Source organism: Synchiropus splendidus, chromosome 5, assembly GCF_027744825.2.
Source record: "Synchiropus splendidus isolate RoL2022-P1 chromosome 5, RoL_Sspl_1.0, whole genome shotgun sequence".
NCBI classification, from domain to species: Eukaryota; Metazoa; Chordata; class Actinopteri; order Syngnathiformes; family Callionymidae; genus Synchiropus; species Synchiropus splendidus.
In genome coordinates this window covers 8,922,661-8,941,726 of record NC_071338.1, presented here as the reverse complement: position 1 = coordinate 8,941,726, position 19,066 = coordinate 8,922,661, and the positions used below count along the sequence as shown (strand labels likewise).

At 42.7% G+C, this 19,066-nt stretch overlaps 1 protein-coding gene across 2 annotated transcripts in view; it reads left to right on the top strand.

Moving 5' to 3' along the window:
• The window catches only part of nkd1 (NKD inhibitor of WNT signaling pathway 1), a 32,877-nt gene extending 15,795 nt beyond the window's left edge, over window positions 1-17,082 (top strand). For both annotated transcript variants that reach the window (XM_053866717.1, XM_053866718.1), the window contains 7 exons: window positions 3,513-3,570; window positions 9,277-9,380; window positions 9,501-9,596; window positions 11,640-11,787; window positions 12,606-12,687; window positions 14,150-14,277; window positions 15,413-17,082. In XM_053866717.1, the coding sequence (XP_053722692.1) occupies window positions 3,513-3,570; window positions 9,277-9,380; window positions 9,501-9,596; window positions 11,640-11,787; window positions 12,606-12,687; window positions 14,150-14,277; window positions 15,413-15,945 (1,149 nt within the window). In that variant the 3' untranslated portion in view covers window positions 15,946-17,082. The remainder of the gene's footprint in view (window positions 1-3,512; window positions 3,571-9,276; window positions 9,381-9,500; window positions 9,597-11,639; window positions 11,788-12,605; window positions 12,688-14,149; window positions 14,278-15,412) is intronic.
• The last annotated feature ends 1,984 nt before the right edge of the window (window positions 17,083-19,066 follow it).

Genomic DNA, 19,066 nt, shown 5'->3' with positions numbered 1-19,066 from the left:
TGAGAACGGCACATTCATAAATTGCATCACTCAACATTGACCTACTGAATATGTCAAATGCCAAACCATTTCAAAGCAACCGCAAGGTTGGGAAGCGTTTTCCTAAGTAAGGATAATGACATGAACAATTACCTCTGACCCCCAATTACAAAGAGCCCTATGGGAAATCTGTCATGTCCATCATGGATTAATGACTCTTTGAGGTTCCTATTACCCTTACATAGTTTGTTCCCTGTGCAAACAGTTCCCATAGACTGTTTCCATCTGCCGTGCTGAATAGAATTGCTCATTGCACTTCCCAGCTTCCTTGTGAATACGAGCCATAAAATCTCCCTACACGGTGGGGTTCATACTGACGACCAAGAGCTCATGGCTACCAGTGACGGAAGGAACACCGTCGTCGAAGTGGAAAAGCTGGTTCGGCACTTTTTGCAACATTTACTGCCATGTTGCTCTCTTCACAACTATCCCTCACTTATGAGCAGAGCAAAGGGTGAGGACTTGTGTCTGAATTGTGCTGGATCAAAGTCTGAGACCCATTGGTGCAAATCCTTCCGGGGCGCTGAATCAGGTCAATGCTGCATTGAACAAGACTGTATTTATTTAACTTTTGAAATGGTACACTTGACATGGGGCTGCACAATATGGCCCAAAATTCACATACGGTATAAATTGAATCATTGACAGTCAAGTCTCGGTATGAGTATAATACATTTTTCACGCTGAAAATGCTGAGTCAACCCATTATTTTTTTAGCTTCCTTATACACCTATGGATGATTTCAAACTGCCAAAAGAGGCAGTTCAAGCCCCCCGCTGCTTGTCTACCCCCACTCTCATTACTCGTCAGATGTACGAGAATACTATAGAAAAGTCTGGTGTTAGATCCGGATGTGGACAGAGCCTTCTGTCCGTGCTCTGTGTTAATTTCATCTGTTTTTCTGCACGTTTCCACAACGCTTACAGATGAGGACCAAACGGAGTAGTACCACCAGAAACCATGGGGGCAGCGTTGCTGTCACCACCTGATGAGACACAAAGGAGACATGACAATGCTGGAAAATCTCCTCCAGTTGCCATATAATATATTAAAATATAAATTAAAATATATTTAATGTCCTCACAGATCATGTCCCCCTACTGTGCTGCCTCCGTCGCCATTTTGGTTTTGGATTTTGTTGTTGCCATAAACTTTTGACTCTGGGGTGCTCCACCTAGTGGATATATTGGTTAACAGCAATGCTAAAGTGTGTGATCGATGACAATAACAACATTGCACACTGATTGATTCAGCAGGCACTACATTAATGAAACTGTAATTACAAGTGATCGTCTTGCCGTGAAAGTTTATTCTAACTCATGTAGGCCACACTGGTGCAACATATAATTGTCCGATTTAATGATGCCGATGCTACGGCTGAGAACCTGAAACTTGGAGTAATTGCATCAGAGGAATTCTTTTGAGCTTTAAGAAGTGAAACGTAATTTAGTTTTCTCCAAAACCCAAACAAAATCTATAATAAACCCACACGTTCTGTCAGAGTTTCTGTGAGCTGTTCAACGGTACCTTCAAATATCCTACCATTTAGGGATTTGGTATGAAAGAAGAGCGCCTCCATATAGAGTGAATGAAAAGCGTGTTTTTTTTTTTTTACCAGAACAAATTCCAGAGTAACTCCAACATACCAATAATACAGCACCCATCAATCACCTCAGACAACAAGCAATTAGCACATTCCATCTTCCCTGTTTCTCATGTTCTTGTCAGCTCTCTCAATAATTTTCCTCTATTCATCAAAGACAAGAGGTGCATTGAAGATTCTGTATCTGGGTGTGTCTGATAGTGTGTTAGAGGAATGTTAATGGTGGAGTAGATTTGTTACTGCAGGGAAAAGGAGGGTAGTGAACCCCAGTGTGACAGATACTCAATTCAGTCTGACTCTGATGGGGAACTGCGCGAAGAAAAAAAAATACTATCTGTTCTGATCCCTCTTTGGTTATGTACGTGCTGGATGTGAAGGGATATCATCGGCACCGACTCTGCCGTTTTAAGATGCTGATGAAATGAACATGTAATTAAACCCGTATATTGAGGAGTGGATGAATGTGATATAAGAATTCTGTAAAATACTTCAGGTTGTTGGAATGAGGACTTTGATTGTTTGTGACGCCTGCACTTGGTGTGTGCCACATGTTGAAAGTTCAGTTTAAGGTTTAATCACTGGTTGCCATCTGTGGCCACCCACAGTGCTGCTGTGTGGCCAACAGTAGCCTGAGGAGGGACGGATCACTCAGTTTGACCTTTTACCTTTCAGGATCACACACGAATCTTTCACTGTGAAGTTGATCTATTGCACTCCAGCTTGTCTCTGTGTTGTTTGCTTCCAACACATGCTGTTCGAAGCAAACAATATATTCCTTATTTATCTCACATTATCTGTTACACACTTTTCAGGTGTCAATGATTTTATTGCATTCAATAATTTGAATTCAAATGAAAAAGAAACGATATATAAAGAGAGTAAAATAATATTTTGGCCTCTAACTGCGTGAAGATGCACAATTCACTTAGTACTCACAACAAAGTACACATGTATATGTGCACTTTAATCTATTGTTAATGTCAGAAACGCTACAACGAACTTTGTATAAATGCCACGTATGCTCACTTTCATCAGTCCAATGAAGTTGATTGTAGTTTTACTCCTTACTGTGACGAGTACTCACATTGTTCCCTGTTATGAAGGCTTCTTTGACAATAAAATGTAATCTTAAGTGTGCCCCGTTCTCAGTGTGTACTCTGGGAGGGTGTCTTACGGAGTGATGAGGGTGATCCATGTTGGGGTTTATGGCCATGTGCTCTTTACCTGTGTTTTTTCCACTATTTGTACAACTTTAAGATTGGATGTTTCAGAGGTTTTCGTGTGACGGTAAAACTGGGCCAGCAGTCTTTAAATGTGCATATGTGTGAAGCTATGTGGTGTGCATGTTTATGCGTTTGTCAGCATGTGAGTAATGGCTTTCTGGACCAGATGACTGCAATGCCACATGGACACCTGAGACAGCCCTTTCCATAGTGAAACCACAGGATCGCATGTCCCCCCACTCCCTGTGGTATGCACTAACAGACAGAACTGGCAGGAGAGCAGGGCGGGGGTGAAAACAGTCTGGGATAAAAGCGAGTCTCTGAACGTATCGCTGAGGAGCGCGCACCACAGAAATAGCCCTGCTAACGGCGCTCTTTCTCAGAATTCAATGCAGGACAGACTGTAGTGATTTAGCTGCTTCTTTTAAACTTCAGAATTCCAGACGTGTGCTACTCGTTTATCTGATTGATAGATGTTGCAGTGGTGTTCAAGATCAACACAGTTGTCAGTGAATACATGTGGTGAAATGAAAAGACGGCTACTGGCCATTAACCTTTGCAGAAATCTGTTTTATTCACTGTCTGGTGCAATATCTCGCCTTGATATGAATCGAAACGCTAACCTGCTTCCCTTGTTCTTTTTTTAGGATACTATAGATGAGGCATGTGCCGAGGGGATCGCTGGTGAACACTACCAATTAGAAGGTAAGTGTTCTTTCTTGTTGGTTCTGTGAATATAAACGCTTGAAAATTCATACAGTGTTTCCAGACGTCTGGTTCCCACCCTCTCCATTCTTTTGATCCATTCCCATTCCTCCAGTCTTTTGCAATGCTAGTTTTTTTTTTTTTTATTTACTATTTTAATTTTATATTATTAAAACTTTTTGGTGAAGAGATGCACTTTCAGGGTCCCATTCTGTCAGAAACACACCTTACTACTCCCCCGCCACAAAACTCGCAGAGGAGGCCGATTTATTTTTGCTGGCCTTCACACTCTGGATTGTGTCTCGGTTTCTGTCTGGCTTTGAAATCAAACCAAACTCGTGTCTGGCTGTGGAGTTGGATTTTGTCGCAGACCTTTCTTGCACAACAGGGTGTGAAATTTTGCTCAACACAACTTGGCCTTAGATGCAGGAAATTATGTCACGACGGGAGCTAGCTAGTCAATAACTTGTCCGGACAGCATTAGAACATTAAATAAATAACAAATGCTGCTGCGTTGCATTAACAACATATTCATGGAACAACAGCTCCGCTTGACACAGGTGACTGCTTAGTATCTTTTTTGATGTTGAATTATCTTCTCCAAAGTGTCATGAAAATGAGCAAAATGTTGGCAAGCACTTTCAAAGCAGTTACTGTGTTGCGGTTCAGAATGAGTAGCCAATTGTTCTTCTTGCAGCATCACTTTATTTACTTTATTATATTTATTTGTGGAGACAAAGATCGGCGTTCAGACAGACACACTGGGGAAAGATTACATGCTCACAGTGCAACATTGTATTCCCTTGTGTGATCCAGAAAACAGCATTGAAGTTGTTAGTTGTCACTGCTGCATTACAGCCTTGCTGAGACACACACAGCGAATGCACAAAAGTGAGCCATGAGGCAACAGTGTTTATGTTCTCTTCATCATTGGAATCTGTGTCCAATCCACAGTGAGGTCAAGAGTGATTTTGTGATTTGTACTGGTTAAATAAAGGTTCAGACTGCTCTTCCGTTTTTAATTTACCTGTATTCAGAGTTACAGCTAATCCATTACATTCAACTGCTAAATACTCAATAAAAATACACTACTAAATTACATACTCTCAATTTCCTTCTTTTCCTTATATAATAACAGGAATTCATTCAAACACTTCTGTACATAATAAAGAAGTGATAGTTACAAAACTAAAACATTACACGGGGGTTTGCTGTAAAATCTGGCCATCAAGCTGCTTCACTGACCACTCCATCTGTAAAATTGATGATATGGACAAATATGCAAATATACACAGTTTATTTAATTTAAAAAGTGTATTTATTTTCATACATGATGAGTAATGTCATTACTGTTTTACCTCACAATGTAGAAATGACCAAACAAAGCAAACAACACTACTTGTGTACTGCAAACCCACCTACCTGCTGCAGCAGCAGACTTTAGTGAGCCTGTCATTTGGCAATACTTCTTTGTCAAGGAAAATGACAACTGAATTGCAATTCACAACATGTGCACCCATGGAGTTGGCAGCTGAGGTAAACCACCAAAAACAGACACTAAACCTCAAATCACTGCACCACATTTGAGCGCTACCAAGAGGAGCTAGAGCTGGATTAAAAAAAACAAGATCCAGTTCTGTACCTGAGTATGACCCTCAACCTCAGTGCTGGTATCCAGTCCAATCCAGTGGGTACAACATCAGTGGAGGGATTCTGAGCAGCTTTTTCTTTGTTAACAGAACATTAGCATCTTCTACGTAGATCTAGCAACAAGTTCTTGGTATGCCTTTGACCCAAGTTCTGATTTGATTTAGATTTGAAAATTAAAATGTACCTCAGATATTAAACTTGTGTTTTTGATTGGCTGCTCAACTGAGTGTGTTTATGAATTTATTGCATATTGCAATATGCATTTATAAATGACACACATGTTGTTGTTGTATTTATTAGAAACACCAGCAAATTGAAATAGAAATGGTGTGTGTGTTAAATGATATAAACTCTTCAGCTAGACTTCAACAGATAAAAAAAAATACAAACTTAAAATGCAAGATTTCCGCTAAGATATTTTGAACCCTCCTCAAATAAATAAAACCAAAATGGAAAGCAGCCAAGATTTCACATTTACTGAATTGTTGATGACAATGAAAGTCGTTTTTAATCATGAGAATTAAATCTTGCTCCCTGCAGCCGTCCAAACCTGGTCCGTCTCTTCATTTATCTGGCTGGCTGCACGACTGTAGTTCTGTGAGCTGCAGATGCGTTAATGCCATTTACTGAAATTTCTTTCAGGATTTTCTGTTAAAATACATGCTGAAAACGGTTATGATCATGTCCACACTCCTGATTCACCAAGTGGTTTCCGCTTCTTCCGAAGTTTCCGCTTAGTTTTTATTACGTTTCGTCACATGATATTTCATATTTAATAAAGTGATCATTACTCTGATACATTAAGGCGGCACTCATTTAAGCCGTGGCCCCGCGCCACAATTGTTTCCATGTTGCCAAAACCCTGAAATGACGGACCAGTCTAATGGTTCGGAGTAATCCTCCTGCATGCAGTTTTGTTTGAAGCCACAGGGGCGCAGCAAGGGGACGGTCTTGTTTTTGTTTGTCAACTATAACGCACATTCACTCATTTTCCGTTCGTGTTATTATAACATGTATAATTTTGTTATCTTCTCATCTTCGTCATGGGGAAAAGGGACGTCGACGAACATATTTCGTTTCGAAATTAACACTTCATTGCATCGGAACATTCTCAAATGAATTTGTCTACTTTGTCACCACAGATTTTATTCAGGGTTATAAACAAACAACAGATCCACAAAATGCTATTTCTGAATGATGACTATTTCTTCAGCAGTGTATTTAGAATCCATAACAGTTTCTGTAAGTTCAACTACAGAAGTTTTTTTTTTTTTCTTTTCTGTGTTAGATAATTGTCTCACTGTGTTTAAGACTATTCTCCTCTCAGTTCAAGAGGGGGACAGCTTGGCACGGTGGGATTGCACCCGCTTGTGTGTTTCTCTTTTTTCATTTATGTGTATCGCTGCAGAGTTGGCACAGAGGGTGCAAGCTTCTGATGCCCCCGTCCTGCCCCAAACATCTGATGTGCAGCCAATCCCGTGGCTTCAGCTCCTCTCATAAAGACTTGGCTTACGTCTGTGGTGGAAGGATCAGGGGGCGATAGCAGATTACTGTTACTCCTCCCGGCATTTCATTAGCTGGGAGATAATCATCTCCCAACCTTATTGAGCCTGCTACAGAACAGATTTGCCCTCGCACACAATGTTCCCTTTGAGCCCATCAGATGATCAAACAGCAGGACCCCAAATGCTACTCCTCTCCAAAAAGTTGGTAAAAGCTCCCTGGGATGATGCCTTTCATTTTCTGGCATTTTCGCCTACCCAGGGATGAGACAGGTCTGCTTTGATCTGCTTTGGATCAGGAGGAAAGAAATTGGGCTGTTGTGTCTGCTCTGCTGGCGAGCAAACAAACAGTGTTTCAGATTTGACTTGGCTTAATTAATTAGTGATTCTGTTTTACAGCCGGTCTGATCCTCTTCCAAAAGGTTTGAGAAAGCAACTTCAAAGTGCAGTGGGAGGAGAGAGATGCAGGGGAGGGGGGGAGGGAGAGGGTGTGGCCTCTGATTGGATATTGGGTGGCAATGCTTAGGGCTCAGCGTTATGTGACTGGAGACGCATCACAGCGGGACGGGGCGTAATTTCATATCGTCGCAGCTCGTAATGGAGCGGACTCTTAATCTCAGCGCCGCAGCGTGTGAAGCTGCTGACGGCCGTGTTAAAATGTGCAGGAGGAAGACGTGTGACATCAGATCCCAAAGTTTTGCACAGCCACACCGTGATATTGTGTAAAATGGTGTCTGTCTCAAAGCAGTTTGTTCAGTCCATCAAAGCGTGTCATCGTCGCACGTAACCGTCCCCTCTTTTGGGCTCTTTGGACTGTTTCCCAATGTCAGTGTACGGTGAGCTCCATTATAGGACGAGTTCTGCTGTGCTGGTTCTGGGACTCACAAGTCTGCCAGACCTTTTGATGTTTCCACACTCTTCTCGGTTGACTATTTAATATTCAAATTTCATCTTATTTCCTTTTTTATCGTGTTTAGGCATGTTTCTGCATTTATCTTGGTGTTTGACGTTCCCTCTCAGCCAGAGCCCCCTGGGGTCCTCATACTGTAGCTCAGAGCTTAGAAGCTATTACCACTAGTCTCCGACTGAACAGCTTTTGTCATTGGAGAATTAGTGCTGTCACATTTTCTACTCTTCTTTTTTTTTTTTTTTTTCTTATTGTAACTTTTTCGTTGGAGCTCTGGGAATCATTGTTTTGACTTTTGAACTCGGTAGTCTGTGAACTAATCGACTGAAAGGAACATTGAAGTGTAATTCTGAAGCCCATTTTTGTGTTAACTGTCAGGTGATGACAGAATAGCAGAGTTTGGTGTAGTCATTCAAACGTCACGCAATGTACTCAGCAGACGGATTTTATATCACAATAGCATGACTAATGAACTGATGCACAAAGGTTTTCTTTCTCATATTTAACTTTTTCATTGCAGTTTCTTTCAGCCTACGTACATTTCGGGACCACTACAATCAGTGTTAAATCCCAAACCTATTCAAAGCCGATGTCACTCAATGTGCAAGTGTTCAAGTATCAACGCGTTTTTGTTGATCGATGACCTCCCAAGCGGATATGCAGTCAGTGGCATACAATAGATGGTGACATTAGTTCGCCAGGTCACAACTGGTTATAGAGAACTTGAAGTGGTATTTGAGATTGAGGATGTATAGTACCAGTGTGTCCACCTAACCTACCGAAGAGAACGTCCTTCCACAATTCTGAATTGATCCAGTCCATCAGCTCCGTCTGGACTGACCTGGGACAGGTGCCCAAATGTATTGTATCCCTGTTTGACAAGATGAGTTAAAGTATATATGTTTTTAATATTGGTCACATATTAAATATCAAAACACAGGAAATGCCAAACAGAGGAGATGTATTAAGGGCAAGATGGCCGACAGTAATCTGGTTTAGGGCAACTCTAGAGTGTCAGACTGCTTTCAATGTAGAATACTTGCTTTAATGTGTTGGCATAGGTTTCATCCCACAGTTCTCCCCCACCTCCTCATTACGGATTAGTAGGACTTTACATGAACTTTAACCCTCAAAGACTAAGATAAATGCATAAATCCATCCTGATAGTGTGTCCATATGTGAGACATACAATCAAGACATACATAGTTATGTAGGACTACAAGAAACACTTAATTCATTTAGAATTTTGTGTAAAATGAATGTAATATTCTCATCTTTCGCATACAAAAGCAACGAGGAGTTCATTATTCAAGTATAGTTCCAAGACCGTATCGAAGACTTGTGACCGCACAGGTCTGTCAAAGCATCTCTCCTCCTAAGAAAATGTTGATTGTTATTCTGAGATTGTTTAGTCATCATTTAATTTGAGAACCAGAGCTGTCGTGTCTCTGCCAGACTCATGAGTCCCGTGTTATTCGTTTCTTCATCTCAATATCCTATTGGCTTGTTGCACACTGCACTGACTGCTGCCAAACTAATAAGTGGGTGCTTACAAGAAACACGTGGTAATGGCATGTCCTCAGGTTACGACTGCACCTGACATTTCCGTCCTCGGGCTCACTCTTTTATCTTTGTGTGTCGTTGCAGTGGCTTTACCCCCAGAGAAGACAGGCAGCTGCTGCGTGGAGCAGAAGATGCAGGAGAGGGACGGCCAATCGCCCTTAGGGCCACAGAAGCAGCTCCAGTTTGAAGTGAGTGTCAACACCGAACAGGACATTTATTACTTCCCCTCTGGATGAAACTAGGCCAACACATACACACACACTCACTGGGAAGCCACACAGCTGATACCGATGTTTCTGATGTTTCAGGAGCTTGAGTGCGCAGTGTCTGTGGAGGAGGATAACAGACAAGAATGGACATTCACTCTTTATGACTTTGATAACAACGGCAAAGTCACCAGAGAGGTAATCAGCTTCCGCCCTGGGGCCGCTGCAATCGGAAGCAATTACTCTAACAGGAGCATGCAAATTGAATGATCGATAAATGTTGCAAACCGCGGAGGAGGGCAACATCAGCGTACGTTACTTTCTGATGTGGGACTACAGTAGTCATGACACAACCATGCAGCCGGCATCATGTTATTACATTAAATCTCTGGGAAAGTCCAACAACTGCTGATTTATTGATGCATTCCCATTGTATGTCTCGCAACTAGCAACAGAGCAGAGAAATTATTTGAGACTCACTGCTTCTTCATTTCGAATTAAGTCGGTGTAGCCACTTAAATTTGGTGTTAGATATACCTTTCGTCGTTTTCAGTCTCTGGATCCGCAACTTTTCAAAACAGTTTTGCAGGATGAATATATTTGGAAATTCTGGTTCTGGGTCACCGTCTGTACAGGAGAACCACGTTTTTGAAAATGCTGGTGTCATTGCCCCGTCTCTCTCAATTTCCCCTCCACCCTTATGGTCGTGGACTTGCGGTTGTGACATCACAGACATAACAGTTGAGAAGCATACTCTCTACAGAGAAGCCAGGAAAAAGCTCAATATGTTGTCCGATCCTTAATTTTCTCAAATCAAACACAAACAAAAACCTATTTCCTAGAGATTATTCCCACATCCTTGTCGATGATCCACACATACATTAAGGCTCTTGTATCCGCGTTTGGGGTCTTATGCTCAGGTAGTGTTTAAAATTCTCAATGCGTTTGTTGCTGGAGAATTACGATGCCACATGCAGGCATAGACTGTGTACTGCATCATTGTTGGTGGTGTTCCTTGGATTTGTGTGGACACCTCAAACGGCTCCATTTTTGCAGAGCACTACTTTGAAAGCAGCAGGGTAGAAGATGGGGTAGGAAACTATGCGACTCTGTGTGGATGTAGCCTGAGATTGATGTCATGGAGGGGATCTTGATACAAACCAGATTACGAAGCACTAGGTACACTGCTGCTTGGGATTTTGTCAAGTTCCCCCAGCTGGCGAGGAAGTGATGTGCCAGTCTTCATGACCCATGACAAATCTTACACCGTCCTGCATGAGTACATTTTTTAAGTCGTCCATTGCGCCTTTAACAACATTTTTTCATATTCTGTGGAAGCGTCCCTTTCTGTCTGACGACATCATTTAGCCTCCTGCTAAAGCGCCAACTTCTCTCCAGTGAGGTTCATCACAACTCTCCCCCACCTTTAATATCTCGATGAGAACGCCGGCCTGTGTGTTTTGAGTACAGCTTGAAACAGAGCAGAGAGACTGTAGCGGTCCTCTGTGTGGTTGGCTGTGCAGATTTTTGGCATAGCCTGTGGCTCTACAGCTCGTGAGAGTGCTGGCAGCGTCTTGGAGAGGGGAAGAAAAGCTTTGTTCTCTAACTGTTTTCATCCTTTTTCACACAAATAAAGAGACGCAAACCACAAAAAAGACACGACACTCAAAGCTTTATTTTATTTCATTTCCATTTCTTTCAGCATGAGTACTAGAATGTGGAGCCGGTCTCGGAAGAATCCATAATAGTCCTTTTATTGTGAATTATGGGAGACTAGTGACTGATATCCATGCAATCTTGTGTGGGCTGAATCCCTGAGTTTTGCAAAAGATGCTCTTTTTTGAAACTCTCTGAGGTTCACCCCAAATGATTACTGAAAATTATTTCATGTCAGTATACATTTTTTACAAGTTTTTTTTTTTTTTACAGCTGCATTTTGTTGGAAAGAGCTGTCAAGTTGTGTATCGGGTTGAAACAATAACTCATTGGGTTTGTTGCTGGAGATTCCCTATTGTCGAACATCAGGGCTGAGTCCAGGTTCTTGTCCTCGACTTTATTCATTCTCTTTCACAGGAGTCCAGTTGTCTAAGAGCATAAACAGTACGTCTTTGTGCATCCACTTTTCAACACTGACCCGGCTTTGAAATGCTACATTTGCAGGATGATTCATCAAAAACACAGAGCTCTTTGAATTGAAAATTTGCTCCTGAACTGTAGTTCACAAATACTTATTCCCTGCAGGACATCACCAGCCTTCTCCACACCATCTACGAAGTCGTCGACGCCTCTGTCAATCATTCACCGGGCAACAGCAAGACGTTACGGGTCAAGTTGTCGGTGGCTCCTGACTCCACCCAGCGGTGGAGGACTTGCACTCAGGGGGCTGCAGGTACAGATAGAATGAACATGTTGGGTGGGGTGATGCCTCCAGTGAGGAGTGGGGAGGGGGTTATTGCCTGCTGTCAACTCACCCAGATTGTCAAAGGAAAAAAAAAAAGACTGCTTCCAGCCTGTCACTGCTTTGTTCATCGCATTCTCTGCGTCGCCCCATCTCTGACTCAATAGGGTTCATTTTAATGATGGGGGGAGTGACAGAGCCAAGAGAGCCCCCCCAAGCACCTTCAAGTACATTGAAAGAAACCTTAAGAGATGTGCCGAGTCCTTTTGATAACCGCAGCCATTTTCCTTCACTTCAAAGTTTCCTTTTTCTCCCTCTTCTACTTCCCTTTCACTCAGCTTCTCAGAGCTGCGGGGAAAATATAGCAACATTCGACTTAACTTTTTTACTTGGTAAACAAGTCGTCAGGGAAAAATATCACAAAAATATATATATATATTCCCGTTTTTTTTCATGTCCTGTTGTCTCGGCTATAAATATCCATCAAGAGATTCAAACAGAGCCGGCCTTGAAAGTATGGCTGCTTGCCTTCATGCTAATTTCAAACCACATCAGATCTCGCGTCCCTAATAAACTGTTTCTGAAGTCTTCATGTTTTCCCCCCTCTATTTCATGTCTTTTACAAGTCTGTGAGTTGAAAATAGAATAAATGAAGCACTGTTGTTGTTTTTTTTTTTCCTCTCTGTAGATCTTCAAAGTGTAACTCCAAAACAAAGGTTGCTTTCTTCTAAGGCTTGTGTGAATATTGTGTGCGTGTGTGCGGCTGCTTTGTGTAGCTGTCTTTGATAATAGCCTCCTATCTCTCACAGACGTGTCCCATCCCAGAGAGAAAAATGACAAGTGCATAGAGGACCCCAAGAGCGCAGACAAGAAAAGTCGAGCGCTCATAAGGTATACACTTTTCACTTCTAAGTTTGTTCCTTTGCTTTAGTTTAAAAGACAACATCAAATCTATTTCATGATTAGCACCAGATGTGTCGCTACGTAATAGCGTCAAATGTCGCGCTCTTGTCATGAATTTTAAATAGTGTTTTGGGGATTGACACAAGGGGCACATTCTTCCATGTGGTAGCAGCAAAGACGAGGTTTGAGAAGAATATTAAATGAGCACACTCAGCTGATTTTGAACGGTTGAGAAATTGCCAGGCTTTAGGGAGCACTCTTTTAAAAACGATCTGGACTCGAGCTCTGATAAAGGAGATGATGAAGGGTTGAGTGCTACTGGAATGTAGTACGTTTCAGAGCAAGTTAGTGTTGGGAGGTGGTTGCTAACAGATCTGACTTGCAACGTTGGTGTCCGTGATTTTCAATCGTCTTTGGTACTTTTATTTATATATTTTTTAATATACAGTGGCACATTCATGTGCTGGCTTTGGGGTTTATGGAATTACCAGGCGTGGCTTTGTGTGGCGGACACATTTTTGAGGTACAACTGAGGGTCAGACAGGTCTGCTGGCCCAGTAAATGCCAATCCAATCCCCATCTCAGGTTCAGGTCACACGGTTACCTCAGAGTGGAAGTTTCACAGTTGTCTTCAGTCTTAGTGTTTTGTTCTCTTAAAGCAGTTATTTTGCTTCCTGTATTTTTATTGAACCAGGTCCTCAGAAGTTACTGATTTGTAGGGGGGTGAAGCTCGCAGGCAATGCTGTGACTGAGGGCATACAGCATGTGCACAAGTCATTTGCAGACGCAGCCACCTCAACCAGGGAGTCATCCCAACTGAGCCCAGAATGATCATGTTTTCATCCAGTCATGACTGTAACATATTACTGCGGGATTCAGCGACAAAAAAAAATCAATCATAGTTGAGTACATTTAGTTAAAGCCATGAATTACAGGTACTGCGTTGTATTTTATTACATTTCTAAACTTTTGGAATTTGGGTCGCAATGACCTAAAAACAGATTTGTTGTGCTCTAGATAGGCATTATTGACCTGAAACACAATGATTTCATATTGTGTTCATATTGAGCTGCACTCTCACTCAGTCACCCTAGAATTTCAAGTGACTTTCCATTTCATGTCTGAAGAAAGTCAAGCTATTACAGCATTCTACGCAGTGTTTTTGAGTTCATAACTGGTGCAGTGCATCATGGGACTTGAAGTATGATGGGTGGGGTGGCCATGTATAATTGAGGGCCTTGAGTCACGGCTGATTTAGATGACTGATGACATCCCTGATGATTTAGCAAGCAGGCAGCGGCTATGCTTTGCCCACTTCAGTATACATCCCGCTGTATTGCAGTCTGACTGTGACACACATTCACACCACAGCCCGGTACTCATGTCATATTTTACAAATCACTCCACTGGCTCCCGCTGCTACTAATGACAGGTGCTGTTGTGTCCGCAGGCGCCACCACACTGACCACCACACCCAGCCGGGCTGCCAGCGCCACTGTGTGGATGAGAACCTGGAACGCAGGAACCACTACTTGGACCTGGCAGGCATCGAAAACTACACGTCTCGCTTCGGCACTGGTGAGTGGATGAGGGCCAGTGGTTTTGAGCACAGTGGCCCTTTGAAGCTTCATCCAGGGGCCCTCATTAGGCCAGCACCTGCTTGAAGACTCTGGGTAAAGCGTCCAGCCTAGTGCAGGACCGGGCCAGTGCAAATATCTGGGCGAGCACAACACGCAAAGTGTTCCATGCTCGAGCTGATCAGCTGCTGTGAGGAGAAATATTCTTTGTTATGAGCTGAAGCCTTGATCTGATGCTCAGTGATGACACGCCGTCATCGTTGTGTCGAGCAGCTGAGTCATGTTCTTTGTCGAACTGTCGGGATTATCAGATGGAATCTACTTTCAAGTTCATTGGCTTTCAAGAGATTCAAATGGCAACGGGCAGCTGGACGTGATGGCACTGTCTGTGAAATGAAAAAGATGAAAGGCTTTAAGGAATCCAACACGTCGACACTCGTGGACGAGCAAACACACAATATGACATAATTATCATTATTTAGGATTTATTTATGTTCATATTTATTATTTGATTCATTAATAACTTCCCCTTCCTAAACCTACATTCATATCTTTAGTAAAACAAATTTTAATATGACTCATAATGACTAGAACTCACCCTCAAACATCAAAATAACAATTTAAAACGTGAAGTGAGCATTAAAATAATCAAAATAAAATAATAGTAAAAATTAAAAAAAAATGCAAACTTGGAGTTAAAGGATGATTACAACACTTTTGAAGAATGAGATAAATTGTCTTAATTGAGATGTTTGTTTTGACAGGTGGATGACAAGTGAATGAATAAATGAACCTTACAGTAGATGCGTCAATTGTGTGCAGTGTAAACGCATTTATGACATATGCCATCAGAGCAAGTTTGGATGGATTCCAAATACTTACCCATCCTGGGGCGTCTCCTTCATTATAGCGACACAATAACCGACTGCACAACCGACTGTGAAAGTGAATACGACTGAATTAAAGCACAGGAGGAATCGCTGTGAAAGTGGCAAGCCTCAAGGATTTGGGTGATTGTCCCACAACATGACTAAATACGTTTACCTTTAGCAACGACATGTTTACGGAGCATGTATTTTTGCTTTTTAGTTCCCAGTTCCCTGTTGAATGACAACTTCCTTCTCCCTGCCACACAGCTCCCACCACAGAACCGACAAAGACGGAGAATCAGACCCGCGTCTCCAACCAGACCCGGTCTCGCTCCCATGAACCCGAAAACGGTCACACCCACCCCCATCACCACCACCGTCGCCTGCAGGCTGTTCTGGACTCGGCAGAAAACCCGCACCAGACCCGACCGCGAGGCCAAGACTCAGGCAAACACGCTCTCCGATCCCCCAAGAACCACAGCCGCACGCCTCCCGCACAGGTCAGCAGCAGGGTGATGAGGAGCCGAGGCGTCCCTCCTCCCCCGGCGCTACCCAGCCAGACCCCTCCTCACCAGTCGGCAGCCCCCTACCGCAAACACAAGCAGAGGTCCAAGGAGAGCCAGGGCTACAGGGCCTTGGGCTCACTGACTGCTCCTGGAGCTCTGGTGGAGAAGGAGCATGTGAGAGATCTGCCCAGCGTGCTGCTGTACGAGGGAGGATTGGCACAGGTGGTGCAGCGGCACGAGCATCATCACCACCATGAACACCATCACCACTACCACCACTTCTACCAGTCATGAAGTTCCACAGACTGCAATCCCCCCCTACTGACACGGAGAGCCCCACCGGCGGCAACAGTGACTAAAAAAATCAGTGTTCTTACAGCAGTCAGGCAGATATACTCACGTATACAGCGACAGAAGTTCAGTGCTGAACATCCAGTCTGGGGCTAAGACGGAGACGTGTTCTCTTCACTGCTGCGCCACAACCTTCCACACCACTAAGCCAAACGATGAGAAGGAACAGAGAGAGACTGTGATGTAGAGAAGAAAACTTATGAAGGAAATGTAGACGTTAGAAAAGCATGTGTGTGTGTGTGCGTGTGTACGAGTGTGTAAGTATCACTGGTGTCTGTTGAAAACCACTTGAAGTGCACTCCCGGGTGCTCCAGTATTTAAAGCCTGTGGTTGGCAGGTTTTTGAAGATGAAAAATGAAGATTCTGATGAAACCCCTGAAAACAAAAGTGGGAAAGAAAAATGTTTTCTTTTTTTGTAAAAAAAAAAAAAAAAATGGACAGATCCCAAAATCCGCTGCTACCTCTAATTTTATCCTCTTTGTTGTAATTGTGACTGACTGAAGCAGATTTTCAAATTACTTTTTGAAACAAACGTCACAATCTGTAGTGCTGAAGTGTCAACAAGCTTACTTTTACTAACCTTTCCTGTAAATAAGGTATATATTGTTATAAATTTTATATGCTTTATTGATAATGTGACATCTTTGTAATCACTATTTGAAGCTATTCTGTTTGTATGTTCTTTACAACTGCGTTTTATATGATCATGCTTAATTTTATAATATACAGCAAGTCAAAGTGTACAAACATGACACTCCAGTCTCCTGTCCAAGCTACTTTCATGGCTTCCTGTTGTTATTTATAAAGTTTTTATCCACAAGGTCTTGGAATAGTTGTGTTAGGATTCCTAACTTGAGACGGTAGAGGACAGTTGATCTGTTTTGCAGGTTCAATGGGGTTGAATTTGTAGTCTTCACAGGTAATGGTCATTAAAAGCATTTGTAGTTCGACGGCGGAGCTCTGGACATCACGTGACCAGATATGTTTACGCCGCCATGTTGGCCGGAAAAGCAGCAGCTAAAATAAATCAACTACAAGCCTTCAGAGTTTACGTTGCATTTTAATGGCTTTGATATTGACCCATTTAACCAGTGATGTGTTGATGAGGCTTCATGAAACGGTGTCCCTGAGCCCACTAGATGGCACTCTTGGTTTAAAACTGATGTGTGGCTGTCCAATTGTCCTATTGGGCTCTGAAAAGTAAGACACTGTTTCATGAAGCCTCGTAAGTCCAACACTATTATTTACACAGAGCTTAAACTGACCTGTGTAATGGGCCCTGCGTGATTTTTTCTTTACATCTGTCGAGTCAGACTCAGCTAACATCCACAGTGTTAGGACATTCTGAAATTTTTTTAAGTTTAAGTTGATGCAAAAACCTGAAAATATGAAGTTCCAACTGTCATTACACACGCACACAAACGGTGCTCTATTGTAGCTTCTTCTATGGCTGTAATCCGCCAGGTTCCTTGGTCGTGATAAAATCCTCCCTACCCTTCTACTCGTTTCTTCTGATGTCCAGGAGAACCACGGGTACATACTTGGATAGCTTTCACTCTCTGCCATACGATTCGTTTTTTTTCCAGCCTACATAGCTTTGTTTTGATTTCACATTACGTCTTATGATGGCCCATCCTAGATCTATTTTATAGACCATTCAATCCTTTTAAACATATGGGAATAGGGAGAAAACCAGACGTGTTTTTTTTCTAGCCTGTGTGTAGGTTTTGTCTGGTTTCCTAAGCACAATATTTGCTCTCTATAGATGGTTCCCTCCCCATAGCTTCTTTGGATATCTAACCCTTAGGACTCATTTAACCAACACCCCTCTCAGTGGTCTCCCGCTTCCCCCTCTGCCTCCACTCTGTTCTATAGATTTAAAATTTTATACGACTCACTTTTTGGAAGTCTGATTCAGCTATCATTCAGTCCATTTCCAAATCTTCTGACCAACTCAAAGTCACTACATCATTCGCCGCAGTAATGACGGCCTTTTTACCTTTTGCACTGCACTGGCTTAAAAGGGTTGGAAAATATTGACACAAACAAAAACTGACAGCAGTTAAATAGAACCCAGGATAATATTTACACAGGTTTCTTGACCTTGTTTTTCATGACATTAATAAAGGTAGTGTTTACTGCTGGGCGGTGGGGTATATGATGCACATATCTGAACGAGAAGTGTTGATTCTTATTACTCAGGATGTCAGGCCAATATGTGCTTTTACACTGGACTTTTTTGCTAGTAGTGGGAACCAGATCCCACCTCTGGCACCGTTTGTTGCGGTAAGAGAGAAGACTTTCACAGTAGGAATTACCTGTCCGAGTCATTCAAACACTCCACGACCTTTGATCGTTTTATTTTTAAAAAAAAAATCAAAGTTGGGGGAAAAAAAAACATTTTGGTACAATACAACAGAACACCCAAATGGGGACTTAATTTTATCGGCTGTTCCAGTGTCACTGTTCTCGTGGTGATGAAGAGTCCTCTACATTTTCACCCACCATCCCAGAATTGTCATCCAGAAATGAAGGGAGGTAGAATTTCCCCCGTTTTCTACCCCCCAGTTTCCTTTTTTTTCTTTCTTGCTGTGTTAGCTTTTGCTTCAGGTGCATGTCAACCAGCAATTAACCTTTCCAACAGATCCAGTGTCAGGCTCCCGTCACTCCCACCTGACAGAAGAGCAGAAGAGCGTCTCATTCTGTGAAGCAGGTTGCATAAATTTAACTCCAAAGCGCGGAAGTTCTTATTGTATTCATTAATCAGTGGCTGCCTTGGCTGTGCGCCGAAAAATGCTGAGCACGCATGATATTTTCCACCGCGGTGGCAGCGGTTCCGCTTACACTCACCTGGGATTTGCTCAACACCTCGGTTCTCTTTTCAGACAGTCTTTCAGTTTCTGAATTTGTGCTGCGGACTTCCCCGCATGAGCAGCTCCGTCATCGCGCTCTCTGTTGCCGCTGCAGCATCTTCCTGTCCCCCAGCTGTCTGCAGGTCTGTCACCAAGCCGCCATCTGGCTCCAGCATGCAGCCAAACAAGGGTTTGTTTGTGGTGGTGGCGTG